The following is a 15,997-nucleotide window of genomic DNA, read 5'->3' as shown; positions in this document are numbered from 1 at the left end:
ATTTGTTTCCTGAAACAACTCTCTCCTTATCTTTCTGTGGTCCATGTTCAGTGTGGGTACGCACCAGGATACAGCACAGTGACTACTTTTCACCTTGGTAATTACAGGACACAGCTTAGTTTAACACGTCCCTGTGGTCGAATTATTTTCTACCATCATTTTTGTGCAGGCCACTTACATTAGTTTATTTTTTACGAATGTTGAACCACAATTCATTAGTTCATTTTCAGTCAACTATTTATTATTGTTTTTGTCCGTTTCGATTTAAGTCAGTGGATACTGTGGGTTTGTCTTTCTTTCACATAATTGTCCATGTGTGTACATAATAAAATGTTCCTCATTAATGTAAGTTCATTTTAGCCGCAGTGTTTATGGTGATTTTTTTTAGTCTGCTCTTAATATATTCACTTTTAGTTTTATCACAATGCAGAGCACAATAATGATGGTCAATAAATCTTTGTTAGATTTGTTAAAGTAGATACATGGGAATCGACTTTAGATCTCGGAGCTGTGTTGCCATCGATGGAGGCCGCTTAAGGGGAAAACGAAGTCCAGCTACTGTTGAAAGAGCCTCTGTGCTCGGATGCGTTGATCGCTCAGTTTCTTCAAATAGATCTGAGCCTTAAGCACTTACGGAGGACCATGACACTGAAGATCAGCAGACCTGTAAATGAACCACTCTGCTGTGTATTTCAGGCTTTCGGGCTGCTGATGAGTTTAGAGAAAGCTCCACCGCCACAAAAGCAAACCCACTCTCCATCCCATCCCAGACAGACTCATGATGCCTCACAAGTTCACTTTTTTTTTCTTTTTTCAGTGCCAGAAATAGCACCGACATAACAAAAACCTCAAGCCTGATGAACGCATGTGCCAAAGCAGCATTTGGCGAGTATTTGTAACGTGTGGGGGTGTTCAGTGTTGTCTTGTCTTGGTCAGAACAACAGATCTTTAGATGGGAGGTTGCCCCATGACTGGGGAACAGAATGGCCCTTTCTATGCTCAGACTACGACTCTCGGCTGAATTACTCCACTATTGTATATATTGGGACCAGCTAGACTTCATGTTAGAGTTCTTTTTTGTGTCATTTCCATTTGCGGTGTGCTTTCAAGTCTTTTAATGTTCTGGCAAACATTGATGTCTGGTTTACAGGCTTTAGCAACATGCTAACGGAGATGGTGATGCGGATCGTGACTCGAACAACCCCAACACCTCTTCTACCTCCGAAGCAGAAGTACAAACCCGCAGGGAGGAGCTGTAACACACTATTAGGCGTTGTAACCAGTTACCAGCGCGTTCTCTGAAAGTGCACGTTATATTACGTAACCTTAGGCATAGTTGACCCAAAAAGCACACTGCTTTGTTGCGCAACTCTGTTAAAGTTCCCTAACCGTATCAAAATCTTTACAAAAGACTGATTTAGTGTTTTAGGATTTAAAAAAAAAAAGAATTTTAGTTTTAATATATGCAATTTCAACTTAACGTATCCTTACAATGCACAAAATCGGTGCATCAAAAAACAGTCAAGACTGTCGAAACGCATTTAATGCATTTGGTCCATTGTTTATTTAACTATGACACTCTGCTACACAAAAGGGAAACGTATATCTCAGTTGACGTGCTGCGTACAAGCTCGAGGCAGTTTGTGCGGTTTACCTTCATTGGCACAGGTTTGGTTATAAAATGCTATTTGCTAATGAGCTGAGTAGAGTGCATACTTAGTGTGGTTACTTCATGTTGCAGGCAATTTGCAGATGACTAAATTTGGATTGTACACGTCCTATTCAAGAATTCAGATAACGCCCCATGCGTTGCATTTTTGTGGTTTTGCTCTGTGCATGATATGTGATGCAAATGACTTGACCTGCGTCACTCTGCCTAGACCTGCTGTAGATCGTACTGTATACGTACCGATGTATAGATGCACGCTCTGACTCAACCCTACCGCCTAGTCAGGGTGCAGTCCTTCCTGGAAATTGCATTGTCAGCGATTGTGAGAGTTCCCCTCTTATTAGTTGGTTTGATAATTTAATTTCACTCGGTTTTCGAGAATGATCTGATTGCGTTTAACCTCCTGCGCCACTGTGGATTTGCCCTTTTCGTGCACGGCTTTACAGTGCGGGGTTTCGTCGCCAGTTCTGCTGAGAACGAGTGCGGCTAACTGCACATGCACATCCTGTGTTGCTCGCGTTGAGACTTCCTGCCTTCCTGTTTCTCTGTCACATACACCTGGGCTCAGGCTGCGCTCCTGGAGAGCCATCTGTCATGCAAAAAAAAAAAAAAACAGACACACAAAGATGGCACACGCATAGAGATGGTCCCAGACATGAATAAGGCCTCCATCTGACAGGCAGCCTTAAGTGGCTGGGTCTGTTTTATATAAAGAGGAAAATCACCGGGACCAAACTTGCCCTTTCGCTTGCACTCTTGATGCTTGTGGTCGTATATGAATCATTTTTAATGTGTTGTTTTTTTTTGCTATGGATCTGAGTGTTGTATTGTGGTTTGTTTTTATTATTATTATTATTGTTATTATTATACTGTGAATGAGAAACAGTAGTAGTGTCCTTTTTAACCCATCCTCTGTCTCTTACATGCCTCCTGAATGTTGGGTAGGATTTTATTACTATTCTGTTAGTTCACATCTCAAAACAAGCTAAACTGAATTCAGATCTGCACTTTGTGCTTTAAAAACTCTCGACAGATGTAGCGGCTCTTGCCCCAATCACAGCAACCCCCCTCCCCTTCCCCCCGCAGCCCACTAGCCAATCCCTTCCCTCATGTTTATTTATTCTGACAGCCCGCCCATGTGATTGCAGCCAGCCAATCGGGCGGCTGCTGTGGGGGATGACATCACTAACTAGCTGGTTCCCTCCAGCAGCAGGGGAGCTTCATTTTCTGCTCTGAGTGTTCGTGCTAAAATGGAGGCTGGCTCCTCGCCTTAGCCTGGGCTGCCCCCTTCTCCCCCGTCCTCCTGCCTCAGCTCACTGATGTTGGCATGTACTAGAGTCGCCAGTGGGATGGTTCTGGATGCACCGAGCTCCAATGGGCCTTTCCAGCCTGTGGCCCTCATGCATTTTAGAGGTGAGACTGGGAAATGTGTCTCTTCTGCTGCTCTGTGTTTGTGTGTTTCAAGGGGTGATGGGCTGTGATGTTGTTGTCATTTAACAGCTGCAGCTGGATTTTCTACAGTATTATGTATACATATCGAATCCCATTTATCAGACGACTTCGGAAAGTTAGTGCAAGAGACTGAGAGGCATTTATCTTCTCGCTGTTTGGCATGAGCAATTTTGGAAGAGGAAGCGAGTGATTGTGTTTGTCAGCCTGCAAGGGTTTTGCCAAGACGTTGCATAGCTGTGCTTCAGCCGGGGAGGGAGGACGAAAGAATGGGAAAGAGTGCTACTTTTGAGTCTCCCTTCCCCCATCGACACAATTGATGTCATAGGAAGTGAAGTCAAAAGCTTGTTGTTAGCTTGTGTGTGTGTGTGTCTGCGTTGTATTGTAAGGTTTATGCAGATCAGGTGTAACTTGATAGCCGACAGTTAAAATGCTCCACTTGCTGTTACTGTATCGCCAGTAGTAGTACTGTTTACTCAGACATGCTGGAGAGCTGGGACCTACAGGTGCGTTATAGCGAGCGTGGAAAACAGAAACGGGCTCTTTTTGAACACGGGCGTCTCTCAGTGTGCATTTTGGTTTAACAAATTCAAGGCTGACGTTTCTTTAGGTGTTATTTTCCACAAACCGCAGGGACCGTTTAACCTCACAGTCTTCACCAACTTGGCTGAAATGGCCTCATGACATTTGATTGCTTAAGGATAACTGTAGCCAGGGAGCAGCACAAAGCCACCTGTCCCTAATTTGCATGTGAAAGCCTTATCTATGTCCTCATTGACACAAGGTATATGCAAAGTATTGCCACCGGTGACACTCTGTAAATCAGTTTATTGTGTTTTCAGTAGAAGGCAATATCGGTTTTGAGACTTGTTCTGTATCGCTGGCTTCCTGTGTGTGTGCTGGAGGCTTCAGATGAGTAAAGGTTATTTGCCCATCCATGCAGAGATGTCTGTGTGTGAAGTGTGCGGTTGCACAGCACGTCTCTTAATATTTTAGGCCTGTTTAGAAACCCTAGTGCTGTTGTGTAACGTGAGATGGCTGACCTCTTGGCACTCGGCGGCTGATGAGATGAGATGCTCACGGGTGGATCCCGACAAACAGGGTAGATTAACCTTCTAAATACTACAGGTGTACAAATCTAAATAACTTGGCGTGTCTTCAGTTTGTCTTTATATTAAGGTCCTTTAGTGGGGATTGATGGGTTTCACAGTAAGATGGATGAATACTTTCATAATCCCTGTAGCATTATTATAATCTTTAAATATATTTAGAGAGGTTTGTTTTCTTCTTTTGAGACTTTGAGTTTCCGCCTCCCCTCAGAGATGCAGACCACAACAACTGTGACTGATCGAAAATGCTTTTTCTCACCTGGGTTTCTCAGCAGCCGGAGGTGACGCCTGCCTCCTCGCAAACCTCAAATCTACCCAGACGTGCGCTCTCTTTTGTGCGTTGCAGGGATTTCGGTAATAGTAACCGTTGGCCAATATTTGTTAACTTCGGCGTGAGCTGTTCACTTCCAGTCACCATTGTTTGCGGCAATACAGAAGAGCTCAACACAGCTGACTAGAAGCTAGGTAGCGCTTTTGCAATGTAACTGCAGAATGACGCAGACAACGTGGCGCACCAGTATGAATACTAGTGCGCATACTTAGTGTCTCTTGATACTGCTTTAGTGTCTAAACGGAGCATTGCTACAATAGTGGAGAAGGTGGTGGTAGCTTTTTAGAAGGGATGATAGAATACAACTACACACTTCACTGTCCCTCACAAAAAGCACGTGAACATAAAACAGATCATCATTGTAGTTCTCAAGGGATGTGGTGGCCGAAGTTTAGGGGTGAATCCAATTGCCTGCCGTTTGATCTTTTAATGTGGTCAGTAGGATTTTGTTTGCGACTAGCAGTTTGAATCTGTGCACGATGTTACTGAAAAGCCAGTCTTGTCCGTCTCAATATAGACTTAAAAATGTTTTGCAGTGTGCCTGCTCGTTGTCCCAAGATATAGCGCTGCACAAACAAGCCCTGAAGCCTGGTATACACTCAGAGCACAAGTCATATGGTTTCTCATTATCCACTTAAGGAAAACAAGCTATAACTTAAGTGTAAAGCAATCTTTGTCAGGGGATTATGAAGCAAATCTAATAAATGAATAGACCACAGAATACATGATACTGCAGTTAAAGTTATCATGCGGTCAAGACTAAAGTGGAGATGTAGAAAAGCTGACAGAAAGTTGGATAGTTGGATGTATTTTGCATATCACCTGAAAGTTGTTGAATCAGTGTGAGAGTGGAAGCATTGAAGATGTCATTTGTGTAATTTGTGTCTTATTTCCCTCATGAGAAAGTACTCATTTTTACTGTGTTGGTGTCTGTGGTGAACATGTGTATTCCAGAAAGCAGGTTTAGCTGTTTAGTTAACCTTAAGACGACTCACTTGGGTCATTTACTACGGTAACAGACTGTGACCATTCGCTGGCAGTTTTAGTTCTTTTTTTTTTTCCCTTCTGAGTCTTTTTTCATTTATTCGTTCTCACAGCTGACATCAAAGCACATTTCAGAACACATTAATTTGAAGTCTACATCTTCAGAAACATTGAAACTGAAGTGATTTCATGCATTCTCTTGTTAGAAATCTTGTGCTGCGGTCTTGTAAAACTGGTTCCGTGAGACAGCGTGAGACAAGGATGTACGAGAATAGTCCACATGCAGGGAAGATCCAAAACATGAAGGAAGCGACAAGCATTTTGCAACAGTAACATTTTTAATAATGACTATCTCAAAATGAATTAATATTGAATTGAATGAAATCAGGATGTAATGAATTGGTATTTTTAACTAAAAACTTCCAGATCACAAGAGTCATTCTCATTGGATTGGACTGTGACTTTATATTAAATTTGATGCATATTTTCATCTGAAGTTGCCTTGAACTGACCCTGTCAGATTGCCTCTGTATAAATAAATATAAAGTTGAATGTGATGCACGTATTGTCGCAGGACTCCAGGTAGATCACGCTTTAGGGAAACCTCTAGTTGGTTAAATGATGAATGAGTGGATTATCTGGAAGAATTAACTGTAATGACATCAACTTATTAACTCATTTCTCCATACCAGTTTTTTTCCCTTTAAACAGACTTCATGGTCTACATGCATTCACTAGACTCCTGTCTGCTCTCTCTGTATGTACATGGTCGTCATGGTTACTCACAGTATTGATTATGGCCTTTTTTTTTTTTAATTAACATACAGACAGTTGACTGAACTAAGGCTTCAACAACTAGTTAATAACAAGAATAAAATGTATCTGCAAGAACGGTTGTTTTGTTTGTTTGTACTGTCTGTTCAGAATTAGTTGTCACAGAGACTTGTAAGCACAGATTTCTAACGCACACTTGGTGAGACAAAATGATTTCTATCCATTAACACCTCTTTAATTATACCCTATTTATTATGCTGTTTAGAAAGTCTGATTGTTGTCAAATAATCTCTTTACATATTGCACATTTTACTAGGTTAGTTTGGCTGACACATCTCTCGGTCACGGCCGCTGGGATCAGTAAATCAACAGCATATGATTCCGGTGTAAGAGCAGCAGCAGCAGCAGCAGCAGCAGCAGCAGCGTACATGCACCTCTGATTAGCAGTGGTCACCCCCCTGGTCCAAAGTCCTGCCTGTGTCTGCGGTCGCCATGGTGATGCACGGTACACATGCAGATAGTTAACGGGAAGACGAGACTGACTCATGAATCACTGGCTGTGACGAGCAGATTAATGCCGCCCCATAGGCAGGCTTAATAAGGTGACATTTTGTTTTAAGTCACTAATCCCCATGTTGGAGCAGAATGAATGAGCACCGGTCGCTTGTTTTTGGTTTCAGGCTACCTTTTTATTTTTTTTTTTAGTATTTGCTGGGGAATTTGACCACCTGAGGTCCAGGATTTGCAGAGAACGTTTTGTGACTCTGCTGACATTTATGCTCTAATTTAAAGAGCTGTTCAGCACATAAATCATTGCATATACTTTTAATGGGAAATGATCTGAATGAAAGATCTTGAGAAGAATATTGAGATTTGTCCACATGTGAGAGACACATCCACAACATGATACAAGCTACAACTCTGAAAGCTGTTGCATTGCAGCATTTTTGGATATAAAAATTATGATCCCAAGATCTGCAGAACTCCAAAACCGTTTGTCCGTAACTGAAATATCTTGAGTTGAATCTGAGACCTTGAGAACAGGAATCGAATCTATCTCTGAAATCAGTAGCAATACCCAGAACTAGTGGTGACTACATAGATAGATAGAGAGATAGATGCTTTATTTATCCCGTGGGAAATGGTAATGGTGTGCTACTTCTCAAAAAAAAAAAGGCAGCAAGTCAATAACGCTTAATGCTCTGCTTCCTGAGTTCTGACTGGAGGGAGAGTGCACATTCTAGGTATTTTAAAACCTCATCCCCATTGATCCAGTGTTGGGGAAGCCCTTCAGGATCACATCTGACACTGTTTGAAACTGTGCTTATCGTAGCTGTTGGCTCTACCCCCGCAGAATTTCTGCAAATTGACCAAAATGTCGATTTGAAGTTTTATCGTGATTTATTTGTTTCTGTTACGCAGATTGATTTAATGATGACACACAGGCAGGTGTGGCTCCATATTCCCGGAAGCTAATTTGGAGCATCTGCATCATTAATGTAGTGGTGGCACTGTCTTTGAAATGCTAAATGATTGATTTAGCATTTACATTTGATTTCTGGTAATTATTACCCCAGCAGCAAACACAACTTCAAAGTCATTACGTCCTCAGTGTAAACGGAGATGAAACAAAATTATCATTGCTTAAATACAAGACTTATACAAGACAGTTTTTTTTCTCCATCTTCTCTTTCTTATGTGAACACTTACAAACAATTTCAAAAGCGCTTGCTCAGTTGGTGTGAGCAACCATTCAGTCCTCTGGTGTGTCTCAAATACTAGGATAAGGACACACCAAACCATCCTCACAGAACCACCAGCAACAACGTCTAACTGTGACGTCACTTCAAGTCCTCTGAGTCAAAAAATTGCACATTCTGCACTTCCCACAAAGGCCAACAAACTAGAACAGCTACTATAAGATGAGAGGCTAGGAAGCCAGGGAGAGCTGCAAACTGTTGTGCAGTGATGGTCCGTCCTGAGTCATGCTGCTCTACAGTTTATTCATTCTAGATGATCACGTTATCGTGAGACATTCAGACTGGACAAAGATATGAAAGCCCTTCTATGTTCCTTTGGTTTACTTTCATTTTTCTTTAATCTGAATAGTCGGTTACAGAGCTCTCTCTTATCGTTTCTGCCACCAATTCAAAATGCTGAATCGTCGTCAACAGCGCTGCGACTAGTTGCAACAGTGCAGGACACACTAGAGAAACTAGGATCATTTCTGTTCTGTCTGATGTTAAAATCTTTACACGGTCTGTTCTATAAATAGAATCTACTCTGGATCTTTTCAGATAAACGTAACCTTTTCCCACTAAAGGTCGGGCCTATTAATTCCCGCTTTTCTTTCTTGTCTCTCGCAGACGTTCCCCCTGCTGAGCAGGAGAAGCTGTTCATCCAGAAGTTGCGGCAGTGCTGCGTCCTCTTTGATTTCGTCTCTGACCCACTGAGCGACCTAAAATGGAAGGAGGTGAAACGTGCAGCGCTGAGCGAGATGGTGGAGTACATCACCCACAACAGGAATGTCATCACAGAACCCATCTACCCAGAGGTGGTTCATATGGTCGGTACTTTTTGTTTTTTACTCGTTATTCACATCTGACGAGCGAGTGATTAATGCTTTGCACTTTTATTTGGGTTTTGTTTTTCGAAACAATACAGCGTTTTTGCGTTTTGAAATGCAGCGTTTTTGTGAATATGCAAACAAGATGCGCAGGAGAACTTTTCTTTGGAAACTTGAGCAGATAAATCAACAGGTTGTCCCCTTTTTGCTTCCACCTCCTTTAGATGTGTTTGGTTTTGGTTCTTTATCTTGACCTGACTTGTACTGACTATACACAAGCTTGTAAAAAATATACTTTATTTCTTAGCATTAAGTATATAGTGTAAAATATTGATTGAGCGCTATTGTCACTGTTTCCTCTCCTAATTTAAATGAGTGAAATGGCAGCTAAAAGCTTGTGTGCACTAACAGCGTCCTATTTGTGGTGTAACATTGTGTCTGACTCTGTCAAGTAAGTATTTATTTTGGTTTGAAAATGATCAATTTACTTGAGTGAGTGACGTGTTCCTGAATCGTCATGAACATTCAGTGGTTGCCTCGTCTGATCTGAGGTGAAAAGGATTTTCTAGTATTGTGTGTAAACATCTCTGAGCTGAACCTTGAACATGTTTAAAGATTATTGACTCTGTAGGTGGTAGCTGTTGTGGCTATTATTACTATTTTTACCCTCTATTTACTGATCTGCATGCTAAGACCTCAATGTGGGTTCTTTCACTAGACATAAATACTGGTTTCCTGCCTATGTTGTTTTTAATTTTCAGTTCTTCATTGAAGGAATCACATGAGCATCACTGACCTCAGTCTGAACTCAAACTTCTGTGTCACACACGCAGAAGACAATTTGACTGTTTAGTCCCTGGGATCACATCACAAGTCTCAAAAGTTAAATAATTGGTGGTTTACCTGTGTAGACCTGAAAAGCTTTCTTTAACCGAGCTCTTTCTGTATCTGCTCCTCTGATGTCGTGGTCTGGATGTGCCAGATTCACGGTGCCAGATTTGCTTTCCCAAGCCAAATTAAAAAAAAAAAAAAAAAAAAAACCTTTGATGTTAATCAAAGCCCTGCCTCAATGCCACATGGTAAAATGCAGATGACCAAGGTGCAAATTTCTCCTCGTCCTCCTTGTCGATGCTTCATTTGATCACTGCAGCAGAAAATCCAACCGAGCGGGAAAATCAGCATAAAAATATACTCTTATTTCCATCCGCCCCCTTAAAGACGAGCCCTCTTTGAAACCCACTGATGGCTTTCATCATCAAAGTATGGCGACTGACACGACAAACTCCTCTGTGGCGATGAAGAGTGTATTCTTATGTTAACACAGTACACATTATTTCCCTCCTTAAGCCCTCGTTCTTTCGGGACGTGTTTAGCTTTGGAAGTGTGTTTCGGCAGACCTCTGGACGACACGACAATAGTTGTTCCATTAGTTCCACTCTCTGGGGGGGGGGGGGGCAAGAGAGGCTAAGAGCGTGAGCGTGATGGCAAGGGAGTGCGCTTTGACCTCTTGTTGACCTAATTCTCAAGGGACTTTCTAAATGCACTGTCTAGAAAGTGAGAACAGATGGAAAATAAATGGATGCCTCCCAGTTTGGGGAATTGCACTGCTACCGAAACAGACTGTTGGCTCTGATTAGGTCAGGAGTGAACGTTGAACCGTTTCTGCCCTTTCATTCGTTTTCTTTCATAAAAAAAAAATGTTGATGCTGAGTCAGTTAGAGCTAATTTCTTCGTAGATGGCTTCAGTAATGAATTCCCACCCAAGCAACATGAAAATGTGATGATACATCAGTATGCAAAGACGACGGACAACCAGCGTTTGGGGATGTATTTTCCTGTAACCTGTGTAGTTAAACAGCCACCAAAGTGTAAGTTTATTTTGGCATGGAAGTGCTGCTGTTCCTTCCTTCTTTTAAGCAGCCAGTTTCTCCCTCGCAGCCTATTAATTATTAGCAGCAATAATACGGAATAAATGACCCGTAAACAACCTTTTCTGCTTCTCAAATACTGTGGCCGTTATATTTAATCTTGTTCACACTCATTATATTGACTGTCAAGTGAGTTATAGCAAATATTCAGCTATTGTTTGCATGTAGACAAACTATAAATGTTTACCGGGCTTTGACAGCGGTAATTGTGGAGATTATAACGCTGAATGCGGAAGAAAAGGTGACGGAAGGTCAGTGTGCACTGTTCACCTCTTCAGCATTCTCTGTAAAAAAGAAAAAAGAAAAGGAAAGCTAATATCTTCTGCTTATAATGTGCACATTTCTTTTCTCTTGAGCTATAATCTGCCTACCTGCACTAACTGGGATTTGCAAAAACCAAGAAATAATCGTCACATTTACGATATTTTATTTTTTTTTTTAACCTAAACTTAGCACCATATGGAAAACCCTGACTTTTCCACTGTCTAAATGTGCACACGTCTTTAGCGACATCTGCACCTGTAACAGTTTTCCTCCAGCGCCCTTTCTTGTCACATAAGCCACGATTCGTACACGGTTCCAGTAATGTCGGCTGCTTTTTTTAGTGTGAGTGTTTGTGTACCGTCACAGTCTCCTGCATCACTTCGTAGCGGCAAACATTTCTCCCACTCAGCTGCGCTCCTCTGTTTGTGATGCTGAAGTAAATTGGTTGTGCAGCTGTCTCAGATTGAGCAGCTGGTGGGTTCGAGGTCCGACGCCGCAAAAAAACCAAACCGGTTCAAAACTACTGAGGAGTTTCTGCTTCTTTTGGGAGCAAACTCTGGGGAAGATGGATAGCCCACTATCATCTATGGAAGCCCAAGGCGAGCAAAGGCAGTGGCAGTTAATGGGGGGAAATAAAAACCAAAAAAAACCCCACACTTTCTAATCCCACAGAATGGATTCTGAACCAGCTGAATGGATCAATAAAATCGATTCATCGCCCAGCCCCGGCTACTTTATTGTAAAATGAACAGATTGTGTTGAAACACGGTCGCTGGCCTTTTCCGCGCATCTCTATATTTTCAGCAGATGTTCACTCTGGCTCTCTCTTCTCTGTCTATTCCCTAGTTTGCTGTAAATATGTTCAGGACGTTGCCGCCATCGTCCAACCCCACCGGTGCAGAGTTCGACCCAGAGGAAGACGAGCCCACGCTAGAGGCCGCATGGCCACATCTGCAGGTGCAAAGAACGCGCTGCTTACGAAGCCCCGCTTAAATCCAGTCAGCTGTTGCTCACGAGCCCTTTTTGACCTCTGCTTTTCTTCCACAGCTCGTCTATGAATTCTTCCTACGGTTCTTGGAGTCACCTGACTTTCAACCAAACATAGCCAAAAAGTATATTGACCAGAAGTTTGTAATGCAGGTGAGTGCGCGTTTCTCTGCACGGCTGTGAATGAAAGTAAGAAGCTGTTGCGTGCATTTTCCTGTTGCTCTCTTTCTCTTTTTAAGATCTGTGTCTGAGTAACTTTCTGTGTCGCTCTCAGCTCTTAGACCTGTTTGACAGTGAAGACCCCAGGGAAAGAGATTTTTTAAAGACCACTCTGCATCGCATCTATGGCAAGTTCCTGGGCCTGCGAGCGTACATTAGGAAACAGATTAATAACATATTTTATAGGTGAGTGTGTATTTTCCCTCTGCGTTAGTGGTGTCTGTTGTTAAACGTGCCCCATGGTGAACTCACACGTCTTGTTTTCAGGTTCATTTATGAGACCGAACATCATAATGGAATAGCAGAATTACTGGAAATACTAGGCAGGTAAGCTATTTTTGAGACGCGCTGTGGTTTTAGAATGTGGTTTTTGCTTTTGGTTCCTCTTCAAGTTCTTATTAGACTTTGTTATTGTAACAAAGAATCACAGCGCACCGGTGCAGTTATTTCCCTAATGGCCGCCTCTCTTCTTGCAGCATAATCAATGGGTTTGCATTACCATTAAAAGAAGAGCACAAGATCTTCCTGCTGAAGGTCCTGCTGCCTTTGCACAAAGTCAAGTCTCTTAGCGTATATCACCCACAGGTAACTGCTTTCTCAAAATTGCATCATCCTGTCTGTCAGGGTCGAGATTGCGGTTCGTATGAAGAGTGAAAACTTTGTTGTGTTTCTTTTTAAGCTGGCCTACTGTGTGGTACAGTTCCTAGAGAAGGATAGCACCCTCACAGAACCGGTAACATTTCTTCTTCTTCTATTGTTTTTTTTTTCTAGTTACCCTTGAACTCTATGCACTCGCTTGCCAGTTCATTGGTACTCTGGTGTAAACAAATGCCTTCTGATATAACAGCCCTACATTAAATATTATTTAATTTCTTTCCAATAACTGAAAGAGTCGTTGATTGAGCTTTGTTTTCATTTTGGAGGTTGGGGTTTGTACTATTTTGTTATACTGACACAGAACAATGTGTCTATTATGTTTGACACAGCCATTTTCATCAATACAGGCTCTTTCCAAAATGTGTGTTGTTGTTGAGGATAGAAGAATATAAAACAAACTCAGTGTGTTTTTAGTTTGATCAAATAAAAGGTCAACAAATTCCAGAGAACAGACACAAAAGAGCAAAGATCAACTCCTCTGATTTTTGTGCTGTATCGCTCTTGGACGTGTTAGACGTCGTCTTCTTCTTTACTAAGCCCGTCCTTTGTGTGCGCAGACGGTAATGGCTTTGTTAAAGTACTGGCCGAAAACCCACAGTCCAAAAGAGGTGATGTTCCTCAATGAACTAGAGGAGATACTGGACGTCATCGAGCCTTCGGAGTTCGTCAAAGTCATGGAGCCCCTGTTCAGGCAGCTGGCCAAGTGTGTGTCGAGCCCACACTTTCAGGTTGGGATTCCTGTCTCCTGCTACACTTGATAACATGCTTTAGTGTTTTTTTTTTTTTTTTTGTCTGTGTGTGCCTGTAACCCTGTCGCTAACTGTGCCGTCAGGTGGCAGAGCGAGCTCTCTACTACTGGAACAATGAGTACATCATGAGCCTCATCAGTGACAACGCTGCCAAGATCCTGCCCATCATGTTCCCTGCCCTTTACCGCAACTCCAAGACACACTGGAACAAGTGAGTCCGTGCACGGGCTTCCCCCGTGTCTCTCTGTCTGACGAGGGGTTGTGGTGACGTTGTGTGCGCAAGCCGATTAACCCCGTGTGTGTCTGCAGGACGATCCACGGGTTGATTTATAACGCTCTCAAACTCTTCATGGAGATGAACCAGAAGCTGTTCGACGACTGCACTCAACAGTTCAGGGCAGAGAAGAGCAAGTAAGTCGCTGCATATTTCCAGTCTGAGTTCGATTGTGTTGGTCTTATTGCACTGTCGTGAGCGTCACTGGAAAAAGAAATCGTTCAGACGTCATTAGAAATGGAAAAATTGTCAGATAAGGTAAACCGAACCACAAACTCACGCAGACGTGCTCGAGCAGTGTTGTGATGATAGTTTATCCTCGAGTCGATCTTTCCGTCTCGGGGATTCTCTCGTGATTTTGTCTGTTTCGTTTGCTGTGTCATTTTTCTCAGAGAGAAAGCCAAATTCAAAGAGAGGGAAGAAGCCTGGCTGAAGATTGAGAATCTAGCAAAGTCAAACCCACAGGTGAGTAATAATAAAAAAAAAAACCTGTAACCCAGCAGTTGTAGTAGGACTATGGACTTCTCACTGGTTGAAGCTTGATGTGTCTGGATTGCATTAGAAGCTAAGTGCATCTTGCTTCACAGGTTTTTGTTTCTGTGTTGACACCCAGCGACGGTGTGACAAGAGCTGCGGTTGTACTTGTAGAAATATTGTACAATATAAGTAGAGAAGTAGATGGGGAGCAACCCGTTTATGTGCATGGAGTAAAAAGATAGAGGTCATCGATTGTGTCAAAAGATGGAATAAGTCACTCTAGAAGTTCTACTAAAGCTAGTGCTTTTCCAGTTTGAGAGGGAAATCAAAGTCCATAACGTGCGTCTTCATGGCCTTTTCCTTTCTCCTCTTCCTCCCGGTCAGTTTCTGACGTACATTGACGCGTTAGAATCAGGCAGTCCGATGGACATGGACACAGACGGGCCAATGCTAGACGATGTAAACCTGCTAAAGAAGACGGTAGAGGAGGGAGCCACACAGGTAATTGAATATATTTGTACATGGCCAAAGCATGTACGTGGGGATATTCAGTCAAGTTATTTGTCCCTTTAATTGTTGTAAGTTGATGTGCTTAGTTGGGTGTTAGTTGATCTGAGTACTGATCTGATTATTGAAAATACTACTTCTTCTTTTCTTTTTTTTACATAAACTAAATATCCATCCTTAGATAAAACATGTTTCATCTAACATGTATTCTCCCAGATCACATGTGCACCGTGCAACTATATTAACTTAAATCAATCCAATGTTATATACCTGACATCACAAGATAAAAAAAAAAAACTGCATCTGAGTGACTCCTTTAAGATTTTAATTTTATTTTACACATAACAGTAGAGCATCATTGTGCAAAATAAGAAACTAAAAGCGCTTAATTTAAACTTAAACCATTATATATAGCTCTGTGGTGTAGAGCTTAACATGAACATTAACGCTGTCACAACAAGTCCCAGTTCTTCTTTGACCGGAATTATGAAACTATCCAACAGAAATCTCCTCTCAGTTCTGTAAAGCGCTTACATGTTTAAACATGTTCTTCTCTGTTTGCTTTAGGTTTACCGCAGCTGTAAAACAAATACAAAAGAACAGGCTTGGCTGCGTGCTTAATCCTAGGTGATCATTTTTAAAATGCCTTGATCGCCCCAGTACGTTTAAACGGAATGGGACGTCCCCGTTCAATTAAAACCCGAATCCCCAAATTTATTTTAGATTAACGCCGATCAGTCGGGTGTTAGGATGTGCGTTTACTACGTCGTCTTGAGTGACAACCGTTCTGCGCCGTGCGCTTCTTACTGTACGACAAGGCCGCGAAAACTGGAAAAATGATTCAGTGTTTGAATAATTGATGGCGGAGGCAGCGCTGCGAGAGGATCCACAACTGTGTTTTCATGCAGGCAGAGGGTTTGAAGCCCACAGAAATGATTGAGCCTTTATGTAACCTGTGCGTGAGCAGAGAGTTGATGAGCTGTTAAATTCATTATTTCGTTCCTGGCCTTCAGGTCAGCGATATCTAATCCGCTTTATTGATTTCCACATGTA

General features: G+C 42.2%; 1 protein-coding gene across 3 annotated transcripts in view; it reads left to right on the top strand.

The window, feature by feature from the left end:
• ppp2r5cb (protein phosphatase 2, regulatory subunit B', gamma b) overlaps nucleotides 1-15,997 on the top strand; it is a 28,965-nt gene that overhangs the window by 9,849 nt on the left and 3,119 nt on the right. For 2 of the 3 annotated variants that reach the window (XM_047573556.1, XM_047573555.1), the window contains exons 4-15: nucleotides 8,683-8,882; nucleotides 11,921-12,031; nucleotides 12,122-12,214; nucleotides 12,336-12,466; nucleotides 12,548-12,607; nucleotides 12,757-12,865; nucleotides 12,960-13,013; nucleotides 13,495-13,665; nucleotides 13,770-13,897; nucleotides 13,996-14,097; nucleotides 14,353-14,425; nucleotides 14,822-14,938. In XM_047573556.1, the coding sequence (XP_047429512.1) occupies nucleotides 8,683-8,882; nucleotides 11,921-12,031; nucleotides 12,122-12,214; nucleotides 12,336-12,466; nucleotides 12,548-12,607; nucleotides 12,757-12,865; nucleotides 12,960-13,013; nucleotides 13,495-13,665; nucleotides 13,770-13,897; nucleotides 13,996-14,097; nucleotides 14,353-14,425; nucleotides 14,822-14,938 (1,349 nt within the window). Of the gene's footprint in view, nucleotides 1-2,875; nucleotides 3,083-8,682; nucleotides 8,883-11,920; nucleotides 12,032-12,121; nucleotides 12,215-12,335; nucleotides 12,467-12,547; nucleotides 12,608-12,756; nucleotides 12,866-12,959; nucleotides 13,014-13,494; nucleotides 13,666-13,769; nucleotides 13,898-13,995; nucleotides 14,098-14,352; nucleotides 14,426-14,821; nucleotides 14,939-15,997 lie in introns of those variants that run through there. The other variant, XM_047573557.1, reaches the window with a different exon arrangement.

Source organism: Mugil cephalus, chromosome 21 (assembly GCF_022458985.1).
Source record: "Mugil cephalus isolate CIBA_MC_2020 chromosome 21, CIBA_Mcephalus_1.1, whole genome shotgun sequence".
NCBI lineage: Eukaryota > Metazoa > Chordata > Actinopteri > Mugiliformes > Mugilidae > Mugil > Mugil cephalus.
Note: the sequence above shows the minus strand (reverse complement) of the source record. Positions and strands in the feature narration are given on the sequence as shown.